This window comes from Pseudopipra pipra, chromosome 2 (assembly GCF_036250125.1).
Source record: "Pseudopipra pipra isolate bDixPip1 chromosome 2, bDixPip1.hap1, whole genome shotgun sequence".
In the NCBI taxonomy this organism is placed as follows: Eukaryota; Metazoa; Chordata; class Aves; order Passeriformes; family Pipridae; genus Pseudopipra; species Pseudopipra pipra.
The window spans coordinates 38,236,711-38,255,905 of record NC_087550.1 but is presented as its reverse complement, the minus strand read 5'-3'; the positions used below and the strand labels follow the sequence as shown (position 1 = coordinate 38,255,905).

Sequence of the window (19,195 nt, the reverse complement as noted above, 5' to 3'; positions counted from 1 at the left end):
GGGAAGGGGCGGCGCCAGCGCCCTGAGGGGTCGGTGGGGAGTATTGCTGCGATGAGCTGCTGAAGCTCTTCTTTCACAGCGTTATTTTTGACCAGAAGCTGGTTTAATGACCCGTTCTAAACATAATTTCACCTCTGGTTCCCCCTCGTTAGCTCTGACCACGCAGGAAGCTCAACCAAACATCAGGAAAATGTACAATAACATTGCAATGAAATTACAGTTTGAATTGGGTCATAACTCCAATAACACGTACACTCCGAGTTCCTCCCTTTAACACACTTAAGAAGTCGGCAGTTTACTGCTCTCATATTTATTCTTAAATCTGATAAGTGCGCATAATTAAAAGCGTTACAAAAATCAGCATTTGTACTTCGGGAAGATTAAACTGCCCAGCAGGAGGCTCAGTCTCTCCCGACCAGGTGCGTCTCCTGGGGCCTGTCAATGCGGAAGAGCAGCTCGGCAGGCTGGAAGTACCCCAGGTACTGCACACTGTCCGGGCTGGTGTCCTGGTGGTAGTGCCCTCCTTCTCCGTGGTGGCTGAAACAGTGGGTGTGCTCCACACGCAGATCAAAGCCCTGTCACCAGAGAAAGAAAGGTCGATCAACAAGGCATTCATGTGAACAGCATTTAAAAGTCTTTCAATTTTAAATTCTTGCCCCTTCTCCTGTCAGAAGATGTCCTGCTAAAAAGTTTTTCTCCATCTTTCCTAAAAGTCTCCTTCTAGGTACTGGAAGGCTGCAATAAGGTCTTCCTGGAGCCTTCTCTTCTCCACGGTAAACCCCAGCTCTCTCAATCTGTCTTCATAGGAGAGGTGCTCCAGCCCTTTGATCATTTTCATGACCCTCCTCTGGACCCACACCAACAGGCCCACATCTTTCTTGGGGCCTCTGGGCTGGATGCAGTGGTCCAGGTGGGGTCTCATAAGGGAGAGAATCACATCCCTTGACCTGGCCATGCTTTGTTTGATGCGGTCCAGGAATTTTCTGGGCTACAAGAAGACACTGATGAACAGCACACATCAGTTTATTCTGGGAAGATGCACACAATTTATCCGTAAGCCAAAGACTGCCCCGTATTGACACAATGAACTCACACCCTTGAACGTATTTAAGCCTACAGTATGTCTCATTTAACTCTGGAAAAATGTTTTTATATTACTTATGACTGCATTGTTATTTATAAAATAGTCATTTTCATCTATGGTTTTCTGCTTACCTTTAAATAAATAGTTTTCCTAATGATGAGCATCTTCATGGTTTTTGAAACCAGATTAGTTTTATTACTGAATTATTTGCTGTTGAATTTAGTGCTTGTGAAAGATGCTAGATAACTTTCCAGCATAAGGCTTTGCAGACTTGAATTTCCATCAGCAACAAGACACATACTTTCATGTATTTCAACACAGCATTAGCAGAGAGAGTTCTTATGAAAGTGAACTACGTAAACACACACAGCTGAACCAGCTTCCATGCTCTTGGCATTTCTTCCAGCGTGGCCAGCAGTGAATGCAAACTGTGCTGTTGGATTTGGAATGCAAACACTTGCACACTTGCAGTTGGAACTGAACCAATTAAGTTCAATCCACTATGAACAACAACTAGGTTTCAGAACAGATTGACCTAGATTCAACTCAAATAAGTCACAGAAACGAGAAACTTCTATTTCATTACACCACCTCTGGAAGAGTCTAACACAATACTTACACACTCCTGGTCTTAAAAGGAAGATTACAGCCAAGACAAAATTCATTACAAGTCTTGGTTTACACTTAGAAATGAACAAGGAGACTCACCGGATCTCTGGAAACTATTACTGGCTGACAAATCAGTGGAGCCTTCATTTCAAAGAATTTGAGCCAGTTATTCACATCCTCATCAGTATTCAGGGGACAGGTAGAAAATTCTGGAGGCTACAGCAAAAAAGAAAGCTTTATAAGTAAAGGAAGACACTTGCATCAAGATACTTTTTCTTTAGCAATTTTCTTTCACTTTTCCCCTTTCCACTATTCTGTTCATTTTACTTCTCAATGAAAAGAAGCTCACCAGTGCCCATCACTATGTTTCTGCCAGAAAAAGAAGTGACCAGAATATTGCTTCTTTCATAGCACAGGTAGTGGAAGAACTACTGAAGTGAAGATTCTCCTGCTCCTGGTACATTTTAGAAGCTCGGTTATTTTCAAAAGAGTCTAATGCTTCTTGTAAATATCATCTCAGTTCACATATTTCATTTCAATTCATTTTACGATAGCTCTCCAATTCTTTAGCTGCCCAAGGGTTTCAAGAGATGATGGTATTAAGGCCAAGTAAAACAGCATCACTAGTTTTGTAACACCGATTTTGTAATGTCAGCTCCTTGCTTTAATACAGTGCTTATCCTAATAGTTTATGCATACATTTAACAATACAAAACAAAGTCAAGGCACTAAGATGTTACACCCCGATTTATACTTCTGTTTTCAGGAGGACAAAGAAAGTTACATGAATTGAGAACAACGTACCATAATGTGAATCTTTGCTTTCCCCTTCTGAATGATAAATGTACCACCCATCCCAACTGGCTTTTCTCCATAGTGTTTCTCTAAAGTTTGTCTCAGGCAGGAAACGAAGTTAAGTTCCCCAGTTCTTCCATTGGCTTTCACTTCAATGACCTGGAAAATAAAGTTAATTGGTCACTGCTGTCTCCTGCTGCGACAGTCTGCAAAGGTCTGTAAAAGCTGTTCTGAAATTCTCTCAAGCTGATAACCCAAAATTACCTTCTGAAAATGCAATTCCCTGCGCGTGCTGCTCTTTCTAGTACCTGACCAACTCTCTTTTCCTGACTTCTGTTCAGTGCTAGCTTTCCCTGTGAAGGGTGCTGGGCAGCAAGAGATTTACTCAATACATGAGACAAGTGATATGAGCAACCCCTTTCTGTGTATCAGCTGGCTTCCACTCTGTTACCAAGAAACTCCTGGTACCAGAGAAGACTTTTCAGTTTCCATGCAATAGTCAGTTTTTGACTGCTCTGCCAACACGTCTTTGTGCTGGCTGTGTCAGGGGCAGCACTTCTACAAAAAGCTAGACAAGTGCCCACATCTGATTTACACAAGTACATTGCACAACCATTACCTTAAATCACTGCTAGTTTGGACTGGATTTGGGTGAATGATTTATGATGATGGAAAGGTTTTATTAAGCTAATACTTATGCCTCAAAAATTCAAATGCCTCTCGGTCTCCACCAATTCTTCCCCTTGTTCATTGGCATCAGTTCCTTATGGTTGCATGTTTCTCTCATGGAATTACAACTTTACTATTACCACAGAAAACACATAGTAGAACATTAAATCATGAGTTTCCCTTCAGTCACAAAGCTCTACAAACAAGTCACCTTTGATCCAAGTACACACCTTACCAGGTTGGCCCTCACTGGCATAAAGATTGGCCAACAGTCCAAACTCACAGTCAGTATATTTACTGCTGTACTTCTCAAGCAGGCACCCTTTGTCTGCAGGATTTATCTGTGCAACATAGCTCCCATTTACAGCAGGCTTTTTTTCACTCTTAGTTTGAACAATAGGGATAAGCTGAGAAAAAGAACATATAAGAGTTAAGTGAGTCAATTAGAACACATAAGAGTGAGTTAAATGAACTGAATTCACTTAAACACTGTTTAAGCTTTGGACCATGAACCCAAGAAATAATCCTCTTCATCACATAGCTCTATCTCTCAGGATTACATTTGAACTGGTAAGAAAAATGCACTAATATTGTAATGTAAATGAAAGATCCAGAAAAGAGATATTCTTTTTCTGGACAATTAAATTTAATGTCATGTGAAGATGAATGCTAGTGTTAAAAAACATAAACAAAAAAAAAGAGGAAAAAAGTATCTGAGGTCCAATTCAAGTACTGGAATTCTATGTAATACTTTGTCAGTGTACAGTAACAACCACTATAATAGTGGCCCAAATTTAATGTTGAGATGGGCTATCTCACCTGCCAGTAAATCCATTAAAAGGAGATGGCAAGACCAGAGGTTTATGCCTGAAATAACTCTGATTATCCAGTCTCCATAGGCAGTAGTTTTTATCTCTGCCTCTCTTGCAGTTCACCATTTTGTATGTGGCATTTTTAAAATTTACAGTGGTAAAGTCATCCGAGAGGGCGAAATACAGGGAGTATTTTAAAGGCATTTACCAGTAAGTTTGAAAAGCTTTTCTAAATCTTGGAGTTAAAACCTCTGGTCAGGCCTTTGTCAATTAGTTTCAAAAAAATCATGTTTCATGCATGCTCCAAGGCAACCACATGCTTCCTGAAGAATTATAAGTTAAAAATTAATCTTTATTATCTCAGTAGTGTGCACCTCAGTGGATGGCCCTCATCTGAATTCCTTCTAATGTGTTTTATGTGCTTGTGGCATGAAAAGTATTTTGTGGTAAATGGGAAATACTGTGTATGACACTGCTCTATTATTATGATACTCCCGTGAATTCATGGAGAACCACTGCACTTATTTACTGACCTCAGCATTTACTCCAAGAATCTTAGATGAAACAGCTCCAGCTCCAAGAATGAATGCTCCAGGCAGCTCTATGTCTTTTGCAACTGTATTTAGATCGTAAACCTGCAAAATAGAAACAACCCTTCCATCCCTGGAAGTGTCCAAGGCTAGGCTGGATGGGGCCCTAAGCAACCTGATCTAGTGGGTGACATTCCTGCCTATAGCAGGGGAGGCTGGAATTAGATGATCTTTAAGGTTCCTTCGAACCCAAGCCTTTCTATGATTCTATGATTTCAGTGTGGTGCTCTGAGCTGGAATTGTCATTCTGTTCACTGTAATCTCTGGATGCATTTAATTCACAACACCTTCATTAATATTTTGGATGATTAGGCTGAACACAGTTTCTGAACACAACAAACCATTTGGTAATAACAAATTTGGTAGATGTCCATTTGTCTTCTGACAGGTGGATTTTGCCTGTATGTTCCCCTTGTCATTATACTCAAAAACTGAATTATTGTTCTTGTTGAAATTTCCATGGAAAAAATGGAAGGAAATATCATATAGAGACAGACTGAATGAAGTGTCAGCAAGAAGGCATGATATTCTTGGAAAAGGAGGGTAATGCAAATCCAGTGTTGGCCTGAAAACACAAATACAGCCAATTTTTACAAAGAAGCGTGGCTGTCACTTGAAATTGCAGGCATGAAACAAGCCATACACGAATATGCAGACATGCCCCTTGTTCAGTAGTTCCTTCCATGGTTCCTGTCACAGATTGTATGTTTCTAGAACTAACTTGTATTTGAGAACAGAAGATGAACCATCAACCACGATACCCTATTTTTGCTACAATGTGTAAGATGTTGTCACATAGTCTATGTTTAACACACATCAGAATCAATCTCGTAAAACACTGAAAAGTTCCTTTCACAAGAGGAATCTTATATTATCTCTTAGTTGTTAGTGTTGTTTGTATTTCAACAAGATACTGCTTTTATTTTGACATTAAACCCCACAGTTACAGGAAAAACTCACTTTTTCTTTCCGTACAAGAGGTATGAGATAAGGAACACCTCCCACATCTGCTATCCTAGGCTTTCCGCAGATTCCTGGAAGAATACAGCCAGTTAGCGTGGTAAAATATTTTTTCCTACTAATGCTAAATGAGCATGCAGTCTAACCCACCAAAGAACTGGTTCCTCCAACTTCTAAATACTTAGACAAAGTGTTGCACTATTAAGAAGTCCAAGGCCTAAAATGATTCACAGTAGGATTCAGTGCTATGCAACCTGCTGTAAAATTAACATTCTCTAAGCACAAAGAAATTAGTAGAGTGGGCAACACTTTCCATTTGCCAGTTCTCCACTACACAGTGGATATCTCTGCTGGGGCTCCCCTTGCAAAATTTTAGCAAAGCTGGAAGCTGTCTGAGTTTCAGGACAATTCATCCCACTTACTTGGCCATGTATTTTAAGAAGGGATGAATTACCTTCTGGAAATGTTTCTTTCACTACATTGATGCCAGAGGGAACTCAGATGAGTAGCACAGATGACATGTCTGTCTTCCAGACAGCTAATTCAAAGAAGATGAATCCCATTCAGAGTAAGATAGTTTCACTTCACTGACATACATGAATGGCAGGACTTTAAAAATTAATGGAAGCACAACACCTTAGGTTCAGATAGTGATTGGCATGGATCTAAAAAATTTCCCCATCTGGAAGAAAACAATTTTAAAACCTTTTCAGTACACTAAATAAATCTTATGAAATAAGGGGGTATTGCAGTGATAGATTAAGAAAAAAAAATTATGACAAGTACTTAGCAATGACTTGTCCTTGTTCATACTACAAAGTAAATCCAGAGATATAAAATTTAGCTTTCCTCTCATGTATATTCTTTATCTGAAAAACAATCTAAATTCTCCCAACGTCTTCAGAAGATCAAAAACAAGCAGAATCAGGTAGAAAGAACGGGAGAAGACTTAGTGGAAGAAGGGAATGCTAGATTACCTTTAGCAGGAAATTTGAAGGGCTCCTGAGTCAGATCAGGACAGTCTACAACAGAGACTTGAACATCGGCAAAGTTCTCTTTAAGCCCTTTCTGCAAAACTGTAATAAAGAATAACGGCAAAGTTACTGACGATGAAGAATTACCAAGAGTTTGTTTGACAAGTTTCTAACAACTATAAATATATCTGTTTAGATTTATTTCAGCAAGATACATTACTTATGCTTACTCTAAGTAACTCCATTGATTTAATTGTCTGTAGGCACTTGTTTCATGCATCAGAGCTTCGGAGAAGAGCAAAAGTTTGTTCAGATAATTGTTGTCTGCCACATCAATTAATTTAAAGTATTTTAAAAACATTTTCATTGAAATATAATAACTGACTGCTCCTAGTAGCATTAGGAGCAACACAGTGTGAAGTAACATGGGTAAACTTAAATCACATTCAGCAGTGGGTTTGTTTCAAAGAGCAGATAATTATGATCACAGTTAAATATGATGCAAGAGCAAAGGAGAAAGCAAGTTTTAAATGGAGTGACAATCAGTTCTTCAAATACATTAACCAGACTGTTTGCAATAGCTTGATTATAAGCTCAAACTGTCTCTGCTGTCTGGAAATTTCTGCCACCACAGCATACTGCCTATCATGTTCATGCTCTTGTGGAGATTTTCTGGCAAGTGCCACTGTCAGTACAAGACAGATAATGAATGGTGCTGGTGATAATGAACCAAATCTGAAATTTTGGTTTTGCTTCATATCAATGGTTTTTAGGCTCAGAACCTGCAAAGTCACTCAAACAACAGGGAGGATTAGGTGAGTGCACTGTTTGGAAACAACTTCCAAACCTAAATTGAGTGTGGGATTGTCTTCACATACACTGCTTCAAATATTATGTCAAAAGGTCCAGGTTCTTTCATGCCTGGGGATCTGCTTTGACAGATTTCTCAAACTAAAGAACACAAGATCAAGTCTGTTCTCAAATCAGGCAGTTCCTTATTTGCTCAGAAGACTTTCATGAGCCTTTGTTTCCTCCAATTAGGATTTCAGCCATACCTTACTTCTCAGGAGCAGATTTACAAAGCTGTTGACCAAAAGGGTCAGTAGAAGTACCTGGCACATTTCTAAATACATCTCAGTACCTTCTGGTAAGTGGACAAGGACAGTAAAAGGGCATTCCTCAAATTATACCCAACAGCTGAACAGCAACAAAATTCGCAGCTTACAGGAGGTCCTTGGGGGGAAAAATGGAAAATTCTGCTTTATGATGAAATTTTTCTGCTACTCTTTCAAGCTGTTCTACTGCAAGTACATGGTGTTTTCTCCAGAGCTCACAGGTCTACAGCAGCTGTATCCTACTGCCCTAGTCTGACTGAGTGAGAAAAGCACTGAGAACCACCCAGGGTAATCCTGGGTTCACTCTTTTTCAATGTATGGAAACGTCAAACTGACACAGATATGGGGAAGTGGCAAACTGAACTTGAGGGTCAATCTGAAAGATAAAAACCTTTAGTAGACCTGCTGCAGGGGAGAGACTACCTTTCTACTAGTGCAAGGAAAGAAGCTCATGAGCAACTGGGTTGGACCCTTCCAACTTCAACCATTCTGTTACTCTGAGCACATTTTGGGAAGGCTTTGGAAAGAAACAAACTCAAGAAGATGTTTCCTGCAGCCCTGTTCTAAGGCAATCATCAAAAGAGGAGCCAACTATGTTCAAGCGAGAGGATCTGCCATGCTACACTGCATCTTGCCAGCTGTGTTTTGAGTAGTCCTGAAAAATAAAGAAATACTGGAGGGTAGAGGAGGGCAGATGATCCTGTATCCGTAGAGAAGTTTACTCTGTAGTTGTCAAAATTTCACAACCCGTGCACGAATTTGCAAATGCAGCAAACAGTTTTAAAGGGTTTGATAGCCTGTCTGTGTGCTTAAATATCATGGGGGCTTGGGGGAGGAGTCATTGTTCGCGCTACGAAAATCATAACATATAGAAAAATAATGATGTTCTTTACATCTCAGTGTGTTAAGAGCAGGAATTCTCCATGTACTGCCAGTAGAAAGGTTTTGGTATGAGCTTTAATGTAAGTTTGAAGAGTACATTATAAGTTCGTAAAAAGGTACACATTGCATAACTTACCCCCAGCAAGCTCCTCCAGACTTGGAACGTGAAAAGCAAACCTTTCGACTTTGGCCATTTCTTAACTGGTGCTGATTTCTTGAGGTAAGAAATTGCAGTACAGCACACTGTAGGAGCAACTGATCTGCCAACAAGGATAATAGTTTAACAATTAAAACAGTCTCCTTTCAATACGGGAATTATTTTTCAATTTCACTCAAGAATGCAAAGACAACAGTAGAACTGTAGTTCTGCCATCAGGAAAGACTAATGGCTTCAACAGTAACATTAAAGTTTTTATAGATTTTGAAAGACATGTCTGTCAGACCTATAGCTGGCTCAGAACATTACACATGCTAGTCCTCAAGCTTGCAATTGGGTGTAGGCAACACATCCTATGCTGAATTCAGTTCAAGGGACAGGTCAGGAGATCTGTGTGTCCTTTGTAAGCCTGGAATCACAATTTGGTTTCAAAAGAAAACTGGGCTTTTCTGACACATTAGCTGCCTCCTCAGGCCTTCTCAACCTTAATATTTACTTTGCCAGCATTGGCTACAGTGGACTTTCAACCCCAGCTATGATATGGTCTCCAATTGATTCTGGGCATGCGTTTTCCCTTCCAGGGGGAAAAGGTAAGAATCAAAATAGAAAACAACAGCAACAAGTTCTGTGGTATGAGCCTCTGTATGGGTATTGAGCTTGTAACAAAAATTTTTGTTTGAACATAAGTTTAAGAATGCTTTCACAAATGAACTGTACTTCAGCAAGCCTTGCAACAACAAAGTGAGTAACTAGGGCAAACGACCAGCTTAGGGCAGAAACAGCTGATTGTACACTACCTAAAAATCAGCTATAGCAATTATTAACTCCTTAGGCACATGCTTGTTGTGCACAGCAAAAAAAACCCCAAAACAACAAAATGAATCCCACTTATCCAGATGTCAGGTGTTGGAGGAAAATGCCAAAATCCTAACTACATTCCCAGACATGGCAGAACCTTTGTTAGGAAGGACTACAGTGTGAGCTAGCTGTTTATGTATAGTTCTAGCTTCTATTTTTAAAAAATCCCACCTTTTATGACTGTCAAAAATTTTAACTGTCCTTATACAATCAGCCTCTTAAGCCTGCATAAAGGAAAAAAAAATAAGAGAGTGGGGGGAAAAAAGAAATAAGAAGAGTGGGGAGATTATAGGAGTCACCTAACTGAAGTTTTTGAGATCAACGTTCAGCCACCCCAAATTACTGCTGTAGCAAGCAGTAGAGAAGAAAGACTGCAACCTGTAGTTGGTCTTATCCATATCCGGGGGTGACTCCCTCCCTCCTCAGGCTGCAAAGGAGAAAGTAACAGAGGAGAAACAAAGTAACAAAGGAGAAAGGCTGGATTTGGTGTCTCTGGTAAAAGCCTACCCTCAGATGGAACGAATCACAGCCCAAGGCTTTTAGTGTGCACCAAGAAAGGGATTAATTAGCCACAGAAAGAAAGTGACAAGATGGCTTTGGCAGCATTGTTTTAGATGATTCTCATCCCCTCAGGAACCTCTTGCCACATCTAGAAGGAGGCTGTGCCAGCACTCAACCCACTGGTTGCCCTGAGACTGAGAAGACAACCTAGATCTGTTGTTGTGCAAAAGGCAGAGGTAAGACTTGGACACAATTCAAATAAATAGGCTCGGATATAACACCTAGACCATCACCTGCTGTGTAATGGACAGTAGTGAGCTCCCTGCAATCAAGAAAGGAGGGAAAGACTGTGAAAAAGCTTGATGTACCTTGTAGTCAAACCCGATCTGATTGCTAGAAAGTAGTCCTTACCACGAAAGACACAAAAGGCTAGATCCGTGAGCCAGCACTGCAAGCATTCACAGGGGAGTGAATTGTGTGGTGTGGGATAGGGTGAACCTGAAAGGAGACAACAGCAGACAATTAGATCCATCACAGAGGGGTGCACTGTCACTGAATTGCTACAGAAGACTTTCAAAGAAAGTGCAACAAGAACGGAGAGAACAAGCATGTAAAGACTGAAAGTTTACCTTTGAAGGAGGAAGAAAGCATCAGAGAGAGTAGTTAAGTGTCTGGAGACTGCGGATGGAATGTGAACCATTATATTAATGATGGGGGGGTGTCTGTCATCAAAACCTGAATTAAAACTAGTTTGGAGGGTTGAAGCCAAAAGGGATAGGCTATAGGCAGGCTAGAGAAGAGTCAGGGAGGGGGATTGGTGGGGGCAGAAAGAGAAAAAATTGAAGATGGCAGTCAGCGAGAGAGGAGAAACTCAGCATGACACCAAGAGGAGCAAAACATCTATAGATGTATTGCTCGGCTGGAGCGATGCGAGGAGACCCCGTACGGGACAGAGGAAGGCTGCGGGACAGCAGAGGGCTGCTTGAGCGGCTGGGATTTGGGGAAGGGACGGGACACGGTGGGACAGGAACAGGAGTGGAAGGCGAGGCTGGGGTCCTTAGGGAAGGAGAGCATCCCGGCAGGCAAAGGCAGCGAGGAGCTCCGGAGCGAGGAAGCAGCAAAGCTGGCAGCACGCTTGGCACGGTTGCGAGAGGAAGTAAAGGGTTGCTCAGGCTGGAGCCGCCAGCTCGGAGAAACCTGGAGAGAAACCTGACAGCAGTAACGACAGCCTCTCACCGAGCGGGAAGCCGGGACGTCCCGGGCGAGGCGGGTGGAGGGACCCGAGAACTGCCCGATCCCTGCTCCGCAGAGACCGCACGTACCTGCCCCAGCGTCCGGGCTCGGCTGGCTCGCTCGGCTCGGCTCGCCCCGCCCCGGTCCGGGGACCGCCCACCCTGCTGCCACCTCTGGCATCCCTCCCTTCGCCCCTCCTTCTCTTCCCGCCCCTCCTCCCTCCCGTCGGCCCGCGCGCCTCTCGCGAGCTCCCGGCGCTATTTAAGCCGCGGGGCGGCCATTTTGCGCCCTTTGCGGTGGGGCAGCGGCGGAGCTGAGGGTTCGTTGGGGTGCGGCGCATCCGCCGCCATCCGCGGTGCGGGGACCCGGGCACCGAGGGAACCGGGGACGGGGTCACGGTCCCGGCGGTGTTGAGCCGTCCCCCGAGAACTGGGGCGTGTGGCGGCAGTGTGCGAGGGGCCGCGGGGTGTCCTCGGCCGTGGCGACCTGGTGGGGGCCCGCATTCAAAAGCCTTCCCGCAGCCCGGGCCCTGGCGCGATGCCGGCGGCCGAGCCTGGCGAGAGGCCGAGCGGTGTGCCTGGTGCCTTTCAACCTGAGGTTCTTCTGGGAGGAGATACTGTGACTCTGTGAAATAGTCAGTAAGTTTAGATGTTGGTTGTTTTTCTCCCTAGGGGCTCTGCGTGTTCTGCCAGCTGTCCAGGACGGAGCTGCAGGAGAGGCCGCAAAGGATGCTGAGCTGCGATCTGTGAGTACCAGCCACAGCCTGTGTGGTCAGAGTGACATTGCTGCCTGTGTCCTGGTTCTGGTATTGGGCTGATCTGTCTACTGTGTTTGTCAGGCCTTGGTTGAACCCCTGTTAGCAGTGTGTCCTCGTAAGGCATAGTGTGGCTGAGGCATAGGTGCAGGTTGCTGTCCAAAATTACCTTTCGTAGCATTAAAGAGTCGTTTAGGTTTGAAAAGGTGTTTAAAATCATCTAGGCATTAACCTAGTATTGACGAGTCCAGCACAAAACCATAGTTTCAAAGCACTGGATTTAAACATGTACATTTACACCATTCCACTTCGGGGATGGTGACTCAGCCACTTCCCTGGGTAGCCTGTTCCAATGATATAAACCTCCCCAGTGCAACCTGATGCCATTTTCTCTTGTCCTGTCATTTGTAACTACTTAAGAGACCAACCCCCACCTCCCTGCAGCCTCCTTTCAGGCAGTTGTAGAGAGTGAGAAGGTCCCCCCGAGCCTCCTTTTCTCCAGGCTAACATCCCCAGCTCCTTCAGCTGCTCCTCATAAGACTTGTGCTTCAGATCCTTCAGCTCTGTTGTCCTTTGCACACACACAGCATCTCAGTGTCTGTCTTGCAGTGAGGGGCAAGACTGGACAGAACTGGACACAGGATTCAAAGTGCAGCTTCACCAGTGCCAAATACTGTGGTCCTGGTGGCTACGCTGTTGCTGATACAGGCCAGGATGCCATTGGCCACCTGGGCACACTGCTGGCTCATGTTCAGCTGCTGTTGACCAGCACCCCCAGGTCCTTTTCTGTGGGGCAGTTTTCCAGCACTCTGTGGGGTGGTTGTGACCCAAAATAAGGACCCAGCACTTAGCCTTGTTAAACCTCATACAGTTGGCCTCAGCCCATAGATGGCAGCCTGTGTGGATCCTTTGGAAATCCTTCTTGCCCAACTTGGTGTCATCTGCAAACTGACTGAGGGTGCCCTTGATCCCTAGTCTTGAGCCTTGAGAAACTCCACTGGTGACCAAAAGAGCTGTAAAAATTCTTTCTGACCTAAATGCTATGAATATCCTGAAATAAGTGGCTGTGACTTAACTGTTACTCTTTAAGTTTAATCTATTTGCTTCTGGTTCATAGGAAAATCTATGTTGAAGTTTGCTCAGCATTGGTCTTTTAAGTTTATCCTGTGAGACTGGAGTATTGGAAAGCTTGTTACCTCATTAACATATAATTTTCTTTATTTTCTTTAGCTCTCATTGATTTTTAGGGCAAATTGAAACATGACTGATCAAGATGAGCCTCAGCCTTCTGGCTCTGATTACCATGGTGCCCAAGATCTGATACATGGTCATCAGGAGCCATTTAAGGAGTATACATGGCAGACAAATACAAGAAAGGAGTGTTCACAGTCAAGGCATAAGAATGCTGCTCCTGGGGAGTCTTCAAATCATCTTAACAGTATATGTGAATCATCAACTGCTTCAGCTGAGGTTTTACTTATCAGCAGCGATTCAGAAATGTGAGTTTTTACCTCTAGTTTAGAATTTTTTACTGTGAAGAACCTGTGTCAGATATCATAGAAGTAATCATTCTTTTGAAAGTAAATACTCTTTTCTTCTTCAGTGATGTCTCTGTTGCTCCTGGCAGTGAGTGCCGTCCTGGGTGCTCCATTGCACCGTCAAAGCAAAAAAGGAGATGTCAATCTTCAAGGCAACAAGCTGAATCTGTTGCAGAAGTGCCTGACAATGAAAGCTCGTCAGATTCTTCTCTGTCTCCCCAAAGTCCAATGAAATCATCGGAAGTTTCCAAGCAGCAGAAGTCAAAACTCAATTTGAAAGCCATTTTTGCCTATCACTTCAGGGGAAAGAAGTTTAAAGCCGCCGCACACCGAAAATACAAAGCTGACTCAGGGAAGAAAAGGAAGAAAAAGAAAAAATGTGAGGGCACAAGGATGCCCACAGGGAGGCCACCACTGACAGCCTCACCTCAGGAGCAAAAGAGGAGGCTGCTGGACAGAGGTTTTCAGTTCCCTTTTGTCGAAAAACATTATGGGGAGAAACATATTCCCTTAAAGATGGTTCTTGGCTATGAGGTAAGCCTTCTGATTTGTGAGATAAGTATTAGTATTTTAGTAAGTTGGCTGTGTTGTGCTTCTACCTGATGTGCTTGAATAGAACAATTAAAAAACCAGATTTTATTTCTATTAAACAGGACATCTGATGTTGTCTAATACCCTTTAAGGCAAACAGAGAAAGAACATATATCAGTGTCAATGTAATATTACAAATTCAGTTCATAATATAAATGCTTTTAGTGGTGTTTATAAGATCTTACCTGATAAATTTTTGTTTTCAGCAAGCAGCTGCAAAGGGATATTTCAAGTACATTGAAGTGCTTAAATATGAAGAACATCTTAAAAAAGCTTTAAAAGCCCTTCAGGCTGATGAAGACTTAGAAAAAGAATGTGTGGTGTTACGGAAACACAAATACCTAGATGATGAAGGCCCCATTTCTCCTATTCAGGAGACAAAGTAAGTTGATCTTTATATTTTTAGATGTTATAAGACTTATTTTTAATTAAAATATACATGTGTGTGTACAGGTAGGTGCATGACCCCCCACACTGCCCTCAACCAGTTTGCTGGTATGGGTGGGGTTTCAACACTTAGTCACAAATCCAAAAAACGCATGGCACAGGGTGCTGTGAAGAGAGCTGACTGACTCCAGACCAGTACAGTCTGCCACTCTTCACAGTTCAGGAATTCAGGAGGTAGTACAGTTGCTTGTAGTAGCATGTGATTTTTGTGTGATTTTAGGGAGTCCTTTCTATCTTCAGAGAAAATCCGTGGATGAGAGTGGAATTAAGTTCATAACTGGTGTTTCATGGCACTATGGAAAAACTTCAGTTACAATATTGGGAAGAAAGCTGTGTACTCTTATTAGCTGAGGCTTATCCTCTTATGTTCTTGCTTGTGATTATATTCTACTTCCTTTCCAACTTGCTGGCTTTCTAACCTGTTTGGCAGTGTAATCCAAACTATCTTAATACTGCTGTTGATATCTGCTACTAAATCTTTGTTCTGCTCCTAAGCACTCCTTCTGTTCTGCTAGTGTTACTAGTTAGGATGTCATTCTGCTGTCAGAAACTATCATTTGAGAATGACCTTATGTAGAAGTATCTTTAACCTACAAGCTGTAGCACTTTAGAAGACACTAAGAGAAAACAGGGCTTGTAGCAGGAAAATAGTTTACACATTTTGAGCTACCATAAAAGTACGGAGTTTGATTTGAATTTTTTATATTTCAGTGATGATGAGGACAGCTTGAATTCTGATAATAAAGAGCAATATGATGCCAGAATAGTGGTAAGTAATACTTAACTTCAGAAACTCTCTAACCTTTTTCTGCTAAACATAAGGAATTAGTAGATAATAATGTTTTCAGTACTTAGTTCTTGAGCTTAGATCCACAGTTAACAGTGTGATACCCGTGAATCTCAATCTGTAATGGAGAAGGAGGTTATTTTGAGAGTCCACACTCCCATAAATAACATGCTGAAATGTGTAGGAATTTTGCAGTTTTCTAAAGAGTTACTAAAGTTTGCAAATTTACTATCTACTTGTATTTTAAGAATCTCAAAACCCAACTTGTCTTCCATTTTCTTAGGAGAACAGCTCTTTCATTATAAGCAGTACAATTCCCAGTAAGAAAAAATCAAAGCCAGAAACAAAACGTGCAAAATCAACTGAAGTGATTGAAATAGAGGATGACGAAGACAGTGCTGAGGAGAACTCCTTGCCTGTGCAAGGTTCACCTCTGTGAACAGCAGATGGGACAAATGAGGTGTCAGTGGTCATTTTTCATGGCCTGCTTCGTTTAAAGCATTGGTCTGAAGTCAATGTTGAGCTATCCACCGAGCTACCCAGTCACATCTGGTGTAATGTGAGTATATTGGACTTGTGTCTGACGCAGTTACAAAGCAAGTATAATCTGTTGTTTTGTTAAGCTTTTAAGTGTGTTCTGTGCTGTTCTCTATCAGGAATATAATATCCTTGGTTCAATGGCTGATAATCTTGCTGAAGTTCTGGCTTCTGCCACTTGACCTCTGTTAACCAGTGGATCATAGAATTTATGTAATTAAACAGGCAAACAAGGTCCAAGTACTGTAACATAGCAGCAGCACAGTATAGAATAGTATGCAGTTGCATGCATACACCTGTATGCTCAAGTTAAAAGGGCAGTTTAAATGCCTTTCTTCAGTTTTTATGGCTGACTTCTTTGTGAATGGCCTGTGGCTTAGAGGTGCAGATTTAAAATACTTAGAGTTGAGAGGCTGAAGACAGAATTGAAGCTTAATGCAAATAAGTACCAACAACAAAAATGCAGAAGTGGTTGGTCAACTTCAACAGAAGTCTATTGCAAAATATGGTTAATGCATTCAAATAATCATAAAATCGATTTTGTATGATTGAGGTTGTCTATTCCATGTGGAATAACTTTTCAGAAAACTAATTCTCTGCTCCTGAATCTAATACAATAATCTGAATTTGGAAGTTACCTTAAAAATAACTGTAGCAGTATAGTGAATCTTGGGTTAAAAATTTTTTCCCCTCTTGCCCTCTGCTATCCAGAATGGGTTCTGATGTGAACATGACTTAGTAGAAGATAAAAGCTCTTCATAATGACAGTTCTTAACAGGCATTGCCCCAGCAGAAAATAACTTTCTCTGAGGTGTTTTAGTCAGTAGGAAACCTGACCAGTAAGTGTTTAGAAATGGTCTGAATACAGCCAAGTCCTTCTGTATGTCATGGTAGCTGAAAATATAAAAAAAAAAAAAGTTTAAAAAGTTTCCTTGTCAATAAACAAGATTTAGAGACCAAACAGTCATCTGCCTGCCTCAGATGCTCTTAACCAGATTGCTGTCAGCAACTAACTACCTGTTCAGCAGGTAGAAATAGTCTGTGCTGAACAAGGATGTTGTCCAGGAAAGGTTTTATCTACTGGTTTATTGGCAGTCTGAGGTGATTGGCAGTAGGTGCTCAGTATTGAGAGCAAGTCAAGCTGCATTATTTACATGCTTGAACTAAGGTACCAAACCTTTGTGAAGGAAGTTTCCCAATTACAACTTGGTGGTTCTAGGACTGAAAAATTACTCTTCAGTATTTGAAGATCACATTTAATAATAGTCCATAATTAATGGCCAGGTGTAACTCCTTTAGGCGTCTACCTGAGAAATACTCAATGGCTTGAAAGACTCAATCCTGGATCTAGGAGTGGGGTTCTTGCTTGGTAAGGCATAGTGAAGGGGGTATGTGGAGTCCTGCTCATTCTGCAGTTCATGTGATGAATTTTGTTGTTCAACTGCTGAGTGACTCAGAAATGAACTAAATTTTAATTCTGATTAGAACTGGATAAGTATATGTGCAAATCAACTTGTTACAACTGTTACATTGATTGCTGAAACCTAGCTTTGAACTTGACTTGACCGTATATGACAGTTCTTATTACTTTGCTTTTTCTTCTAGTTTATATTGCTTTTGGAGGATGAAATACCACTCAGTTTTCTTGCTGCACGAGGTAAGCTGTTGGTTTCAGTTTTGTTTCCTTCAGGTAGCTTTTTTTGCTGTACTTCCCAAGAGGTTTTGAAAAACAGTGCTCTATACTTGAAGTGGATGTATTACAGTGCTTCACAGCTGCGCAGCTTTTGTGTGTGAAGGTTCCAAGGTCTAGAGTTCAGTCCCACATCTCTTTCACCAGTCTGACCATAATTAGCCTATAGCCTCTTTGAATGAAAACAAAAACTTGAGTTCTTGAATATCTGTTAAGTGCAGTTTTTGCTAGAAGTTTTGTATTGAAATACTTTGTTTTTACCTGATGTTGCGTGCTGCAGGGCAACTTTGTCTGGTTTGGACAATACTACCTGGGATTTTCTCTGCTGAAGATGTTGAGGAACTACTGTACACTTAGTCTCATCGTGGTGCCTCACGCACACTTTCTGTACCAGGGCGTATCATACAGTTGCAGCTTCTGATGGCTTCCCTGTGGTAAAATTCCATCTTAAATCATGTCCCATGCAAGATCAGTAGGGACAGCAGAGAGGAGCTGGTAGTCTTGCATGTACATAGCTGTGAAAGCTTCTTACTGTAGGATGTTATCAAGTTTGTGTGGCTTCAGGACAGTGTAGGAAATAGCATGGAAGAAAGCACCATGTAAGGTTACTGCATAGGAAAACACCTGAAACATGGGAAGCGCTGAGCTAAAGGTGATCAAGTAATGAAACCTTACAAGAACATTCTTTAGTAAGAGGATAAAGAGGATAGGAACAGGACGTCTTACTTGGCCAGTGATGTAGTTAGGAGTACTGCGCTGTTTAACACAGCATAGATTGTTCTTAGGATGGCATGTCTGATGCTGAACTCCTTGCCACAGTTACTTTTTGGTTTAACCTACCTGTCTGTAGAATGAGAAAACACAATAGTAGTGGAAGGTGACAGTTTTTAACAGTAACTACAGTGAACTGGGAAATAGCTTCAAATGCTGTTTCAAAGATAGTAAAAGATGAACGCATTCAGTCTGTTCTAGCACTTGATCAGGTTTTGTCTGTTTCTGTAGACAAAAACCTGGAACCTAGTGCTTAGAAAAAATCCTTCTTTTGCAACCCACAGCTGATGAACATATTAGTTGTGTTACTTATATGAAGGGACAATATTTGCATGAACTCCACTGATCAATCTCAGGCATGAGTTTAATGTACCAGATTTGTAGAAGTGTAGGTAGCTCAGTTGTATGTCTTTCTTTGCAGGTGAGAACACTAATGCTGCAGCAGTGGGCAGATTTAATTTTTTGGGGAGCATTTGATTTATTATGGCTGTTTGCTGGCCCACTGATTCACAAATCTGACAGTTCAGTGAATTTCTGTTCAACATGGGAGTGAAGGAGGTAAGCTTTGAATTTCATTTGAACTTCATTGTATGAGTATTGGACTTCTTTCTTTCCACGGCAAGTTAATCCCACTAATTTGTGCACTGTATGGTATCTGCACCCAGCAGTGTCTTCCTGATGGAGTGTTCAAAAAGCAGTGCTACAGTATTTCAACAGCTGGCATCGTTGGTTTTCATGCAAATGTGCTTGTTAAACTTGGTATTTCTGTTGAAACAAGTAGATTTAGTGTTCCCAAACTGGGAGGTTTGTCAAATACATTCAAAAACTGTTTAACTGTTAC

General features: G+C 41.8%; 2 protein-coding genes and 3 non-coding genes across 16 annotated transcripts in view; 4 read left to right on the top strand and 1 right to left on the bottom strand.

Annotated features, from left to right (window-relative positions):
* Nucleotides 1–294: 294 nt before the first annotated feature.
* On the bottom strand, nt 295–11,345 carry C2H11orf54 (chromosome 2 C11orf54 homolog). Of its 3 annotated transcripts, none has more exons than XM_064645073.1 (9): nt 11,329–11,345; nt 8,627–8,750; nt 6,497–6,595; nt 5,520–5,593; nt 4,503–4,604; nt 3,388–3,564; nt 2,498–2,647; nt 1,793–1,909; nt 295–575 (listed from the first exon to the last, which is right to left on the bottom strand). In XM_064645073.1, the coding sequence occupies exons 2-9, from the start codon at nt 8,682–8,684 to the stop codon at nt 402–404; spliced, it is 951 nt and encodes a 316-aa protein (XP_064501143.1). In that variant the 5' UTR covers nt 8,685–8,750; nt 11,329–11,345; the 3' UTR covers nt 295–401. The 3 variants fall into 3 exon arrangements, with proteins under 3 accessions (XP_064501143.1, XP_064501141.1, XP_064501142.1); XM_064645071.1 differs by lacking the exon at nt 11,329–11,345 and adding an exon at nt 10,418–10,507; XM_064645072.1 differs by lacking the exon at nt 11,329–11,345 and adding an exon at nt 9,677–9,696.
* A 167-nt stretch (nt 11,346–11,512) lies between these two features.
* Nucleotides 11,513–19,195, top strand: part of TAF1D (TATA-box binding protein associated factor, RNA polymerase I subunit D) — a 36,507-nt gene continuing 28,824 nt past the window's right edge. For 9 of the 10 annotated variants that reach the window (XM_064645070.1, XM_064645065.1, XM_064645063.1 and 6 more), the window contains exons 1-9: nt 11,513–11,558; nt 11,911–11,984; nt 13,241–13,492; nt 13,597–14,065; nt 14,329–14,504; nt 15,281–15,338; nt 15,640–15,915; nt 17,499–17,550; nt 18,776–18,912. In XM_064645070.1, coding sequence (XP_064501140.1) covers nt 13,254–13,492; nt 13,597–14,065; nt 14,329–14,504; nt 15,281–15,338; nt 15,640–15,795 — 1,098 coding nt within the window. In that variant the 5' untranslated portion in view covers nt 11,513–11,558; nt 11,911–11,984; nt 13,241–13,253 and the 3' untranslated portion in view covers nt 15,796–15,915; nt 17,499–17,550; nt 18,776–18,912. Of the gene's footprint in view, nt 11,559–11,910; nt 11,985–13,240; nt 13,493–13,596; nt 14,066–14,328; nt 14,505–15,280; nt 15,339–15,639; nt 15,916–17,498; nt 17,551–17,863; nt 18,913–19,195 lie in introns of all 10 variants that reach the window. The other variant, XM_064645064.1, reaches the window with a different exon arrangement.
* On the top strand, nt 17,308–17,379 carry LOC135410561 (small nucleolar RNA SNORD5). The gene has a single exon (XR_010428750.1). It is a non-coding gene; the product is annotated as a small nucleolar RNA SNORD5 (small nucleolar RNA).
* On the top strand, nt 18,554–18,680 carry LOC135410557 (small nucleolar RNA SNORA40). The gene has a single exon (XR_010428746.1). It is a non-coding gene; the product is annotated as a small nucleolar RNA SNORA40 (small nucleolar RNA).
* Nucleotides 18,995–19,133, top strand: LOC135410548 (small nucleolar RNA SNORA8). Its single transcript, XR_010428737.1, has one exon. It is a non-coding gene; the product is annotated as a small nucleolar RNA SNORA8 (small nucleolar RNA).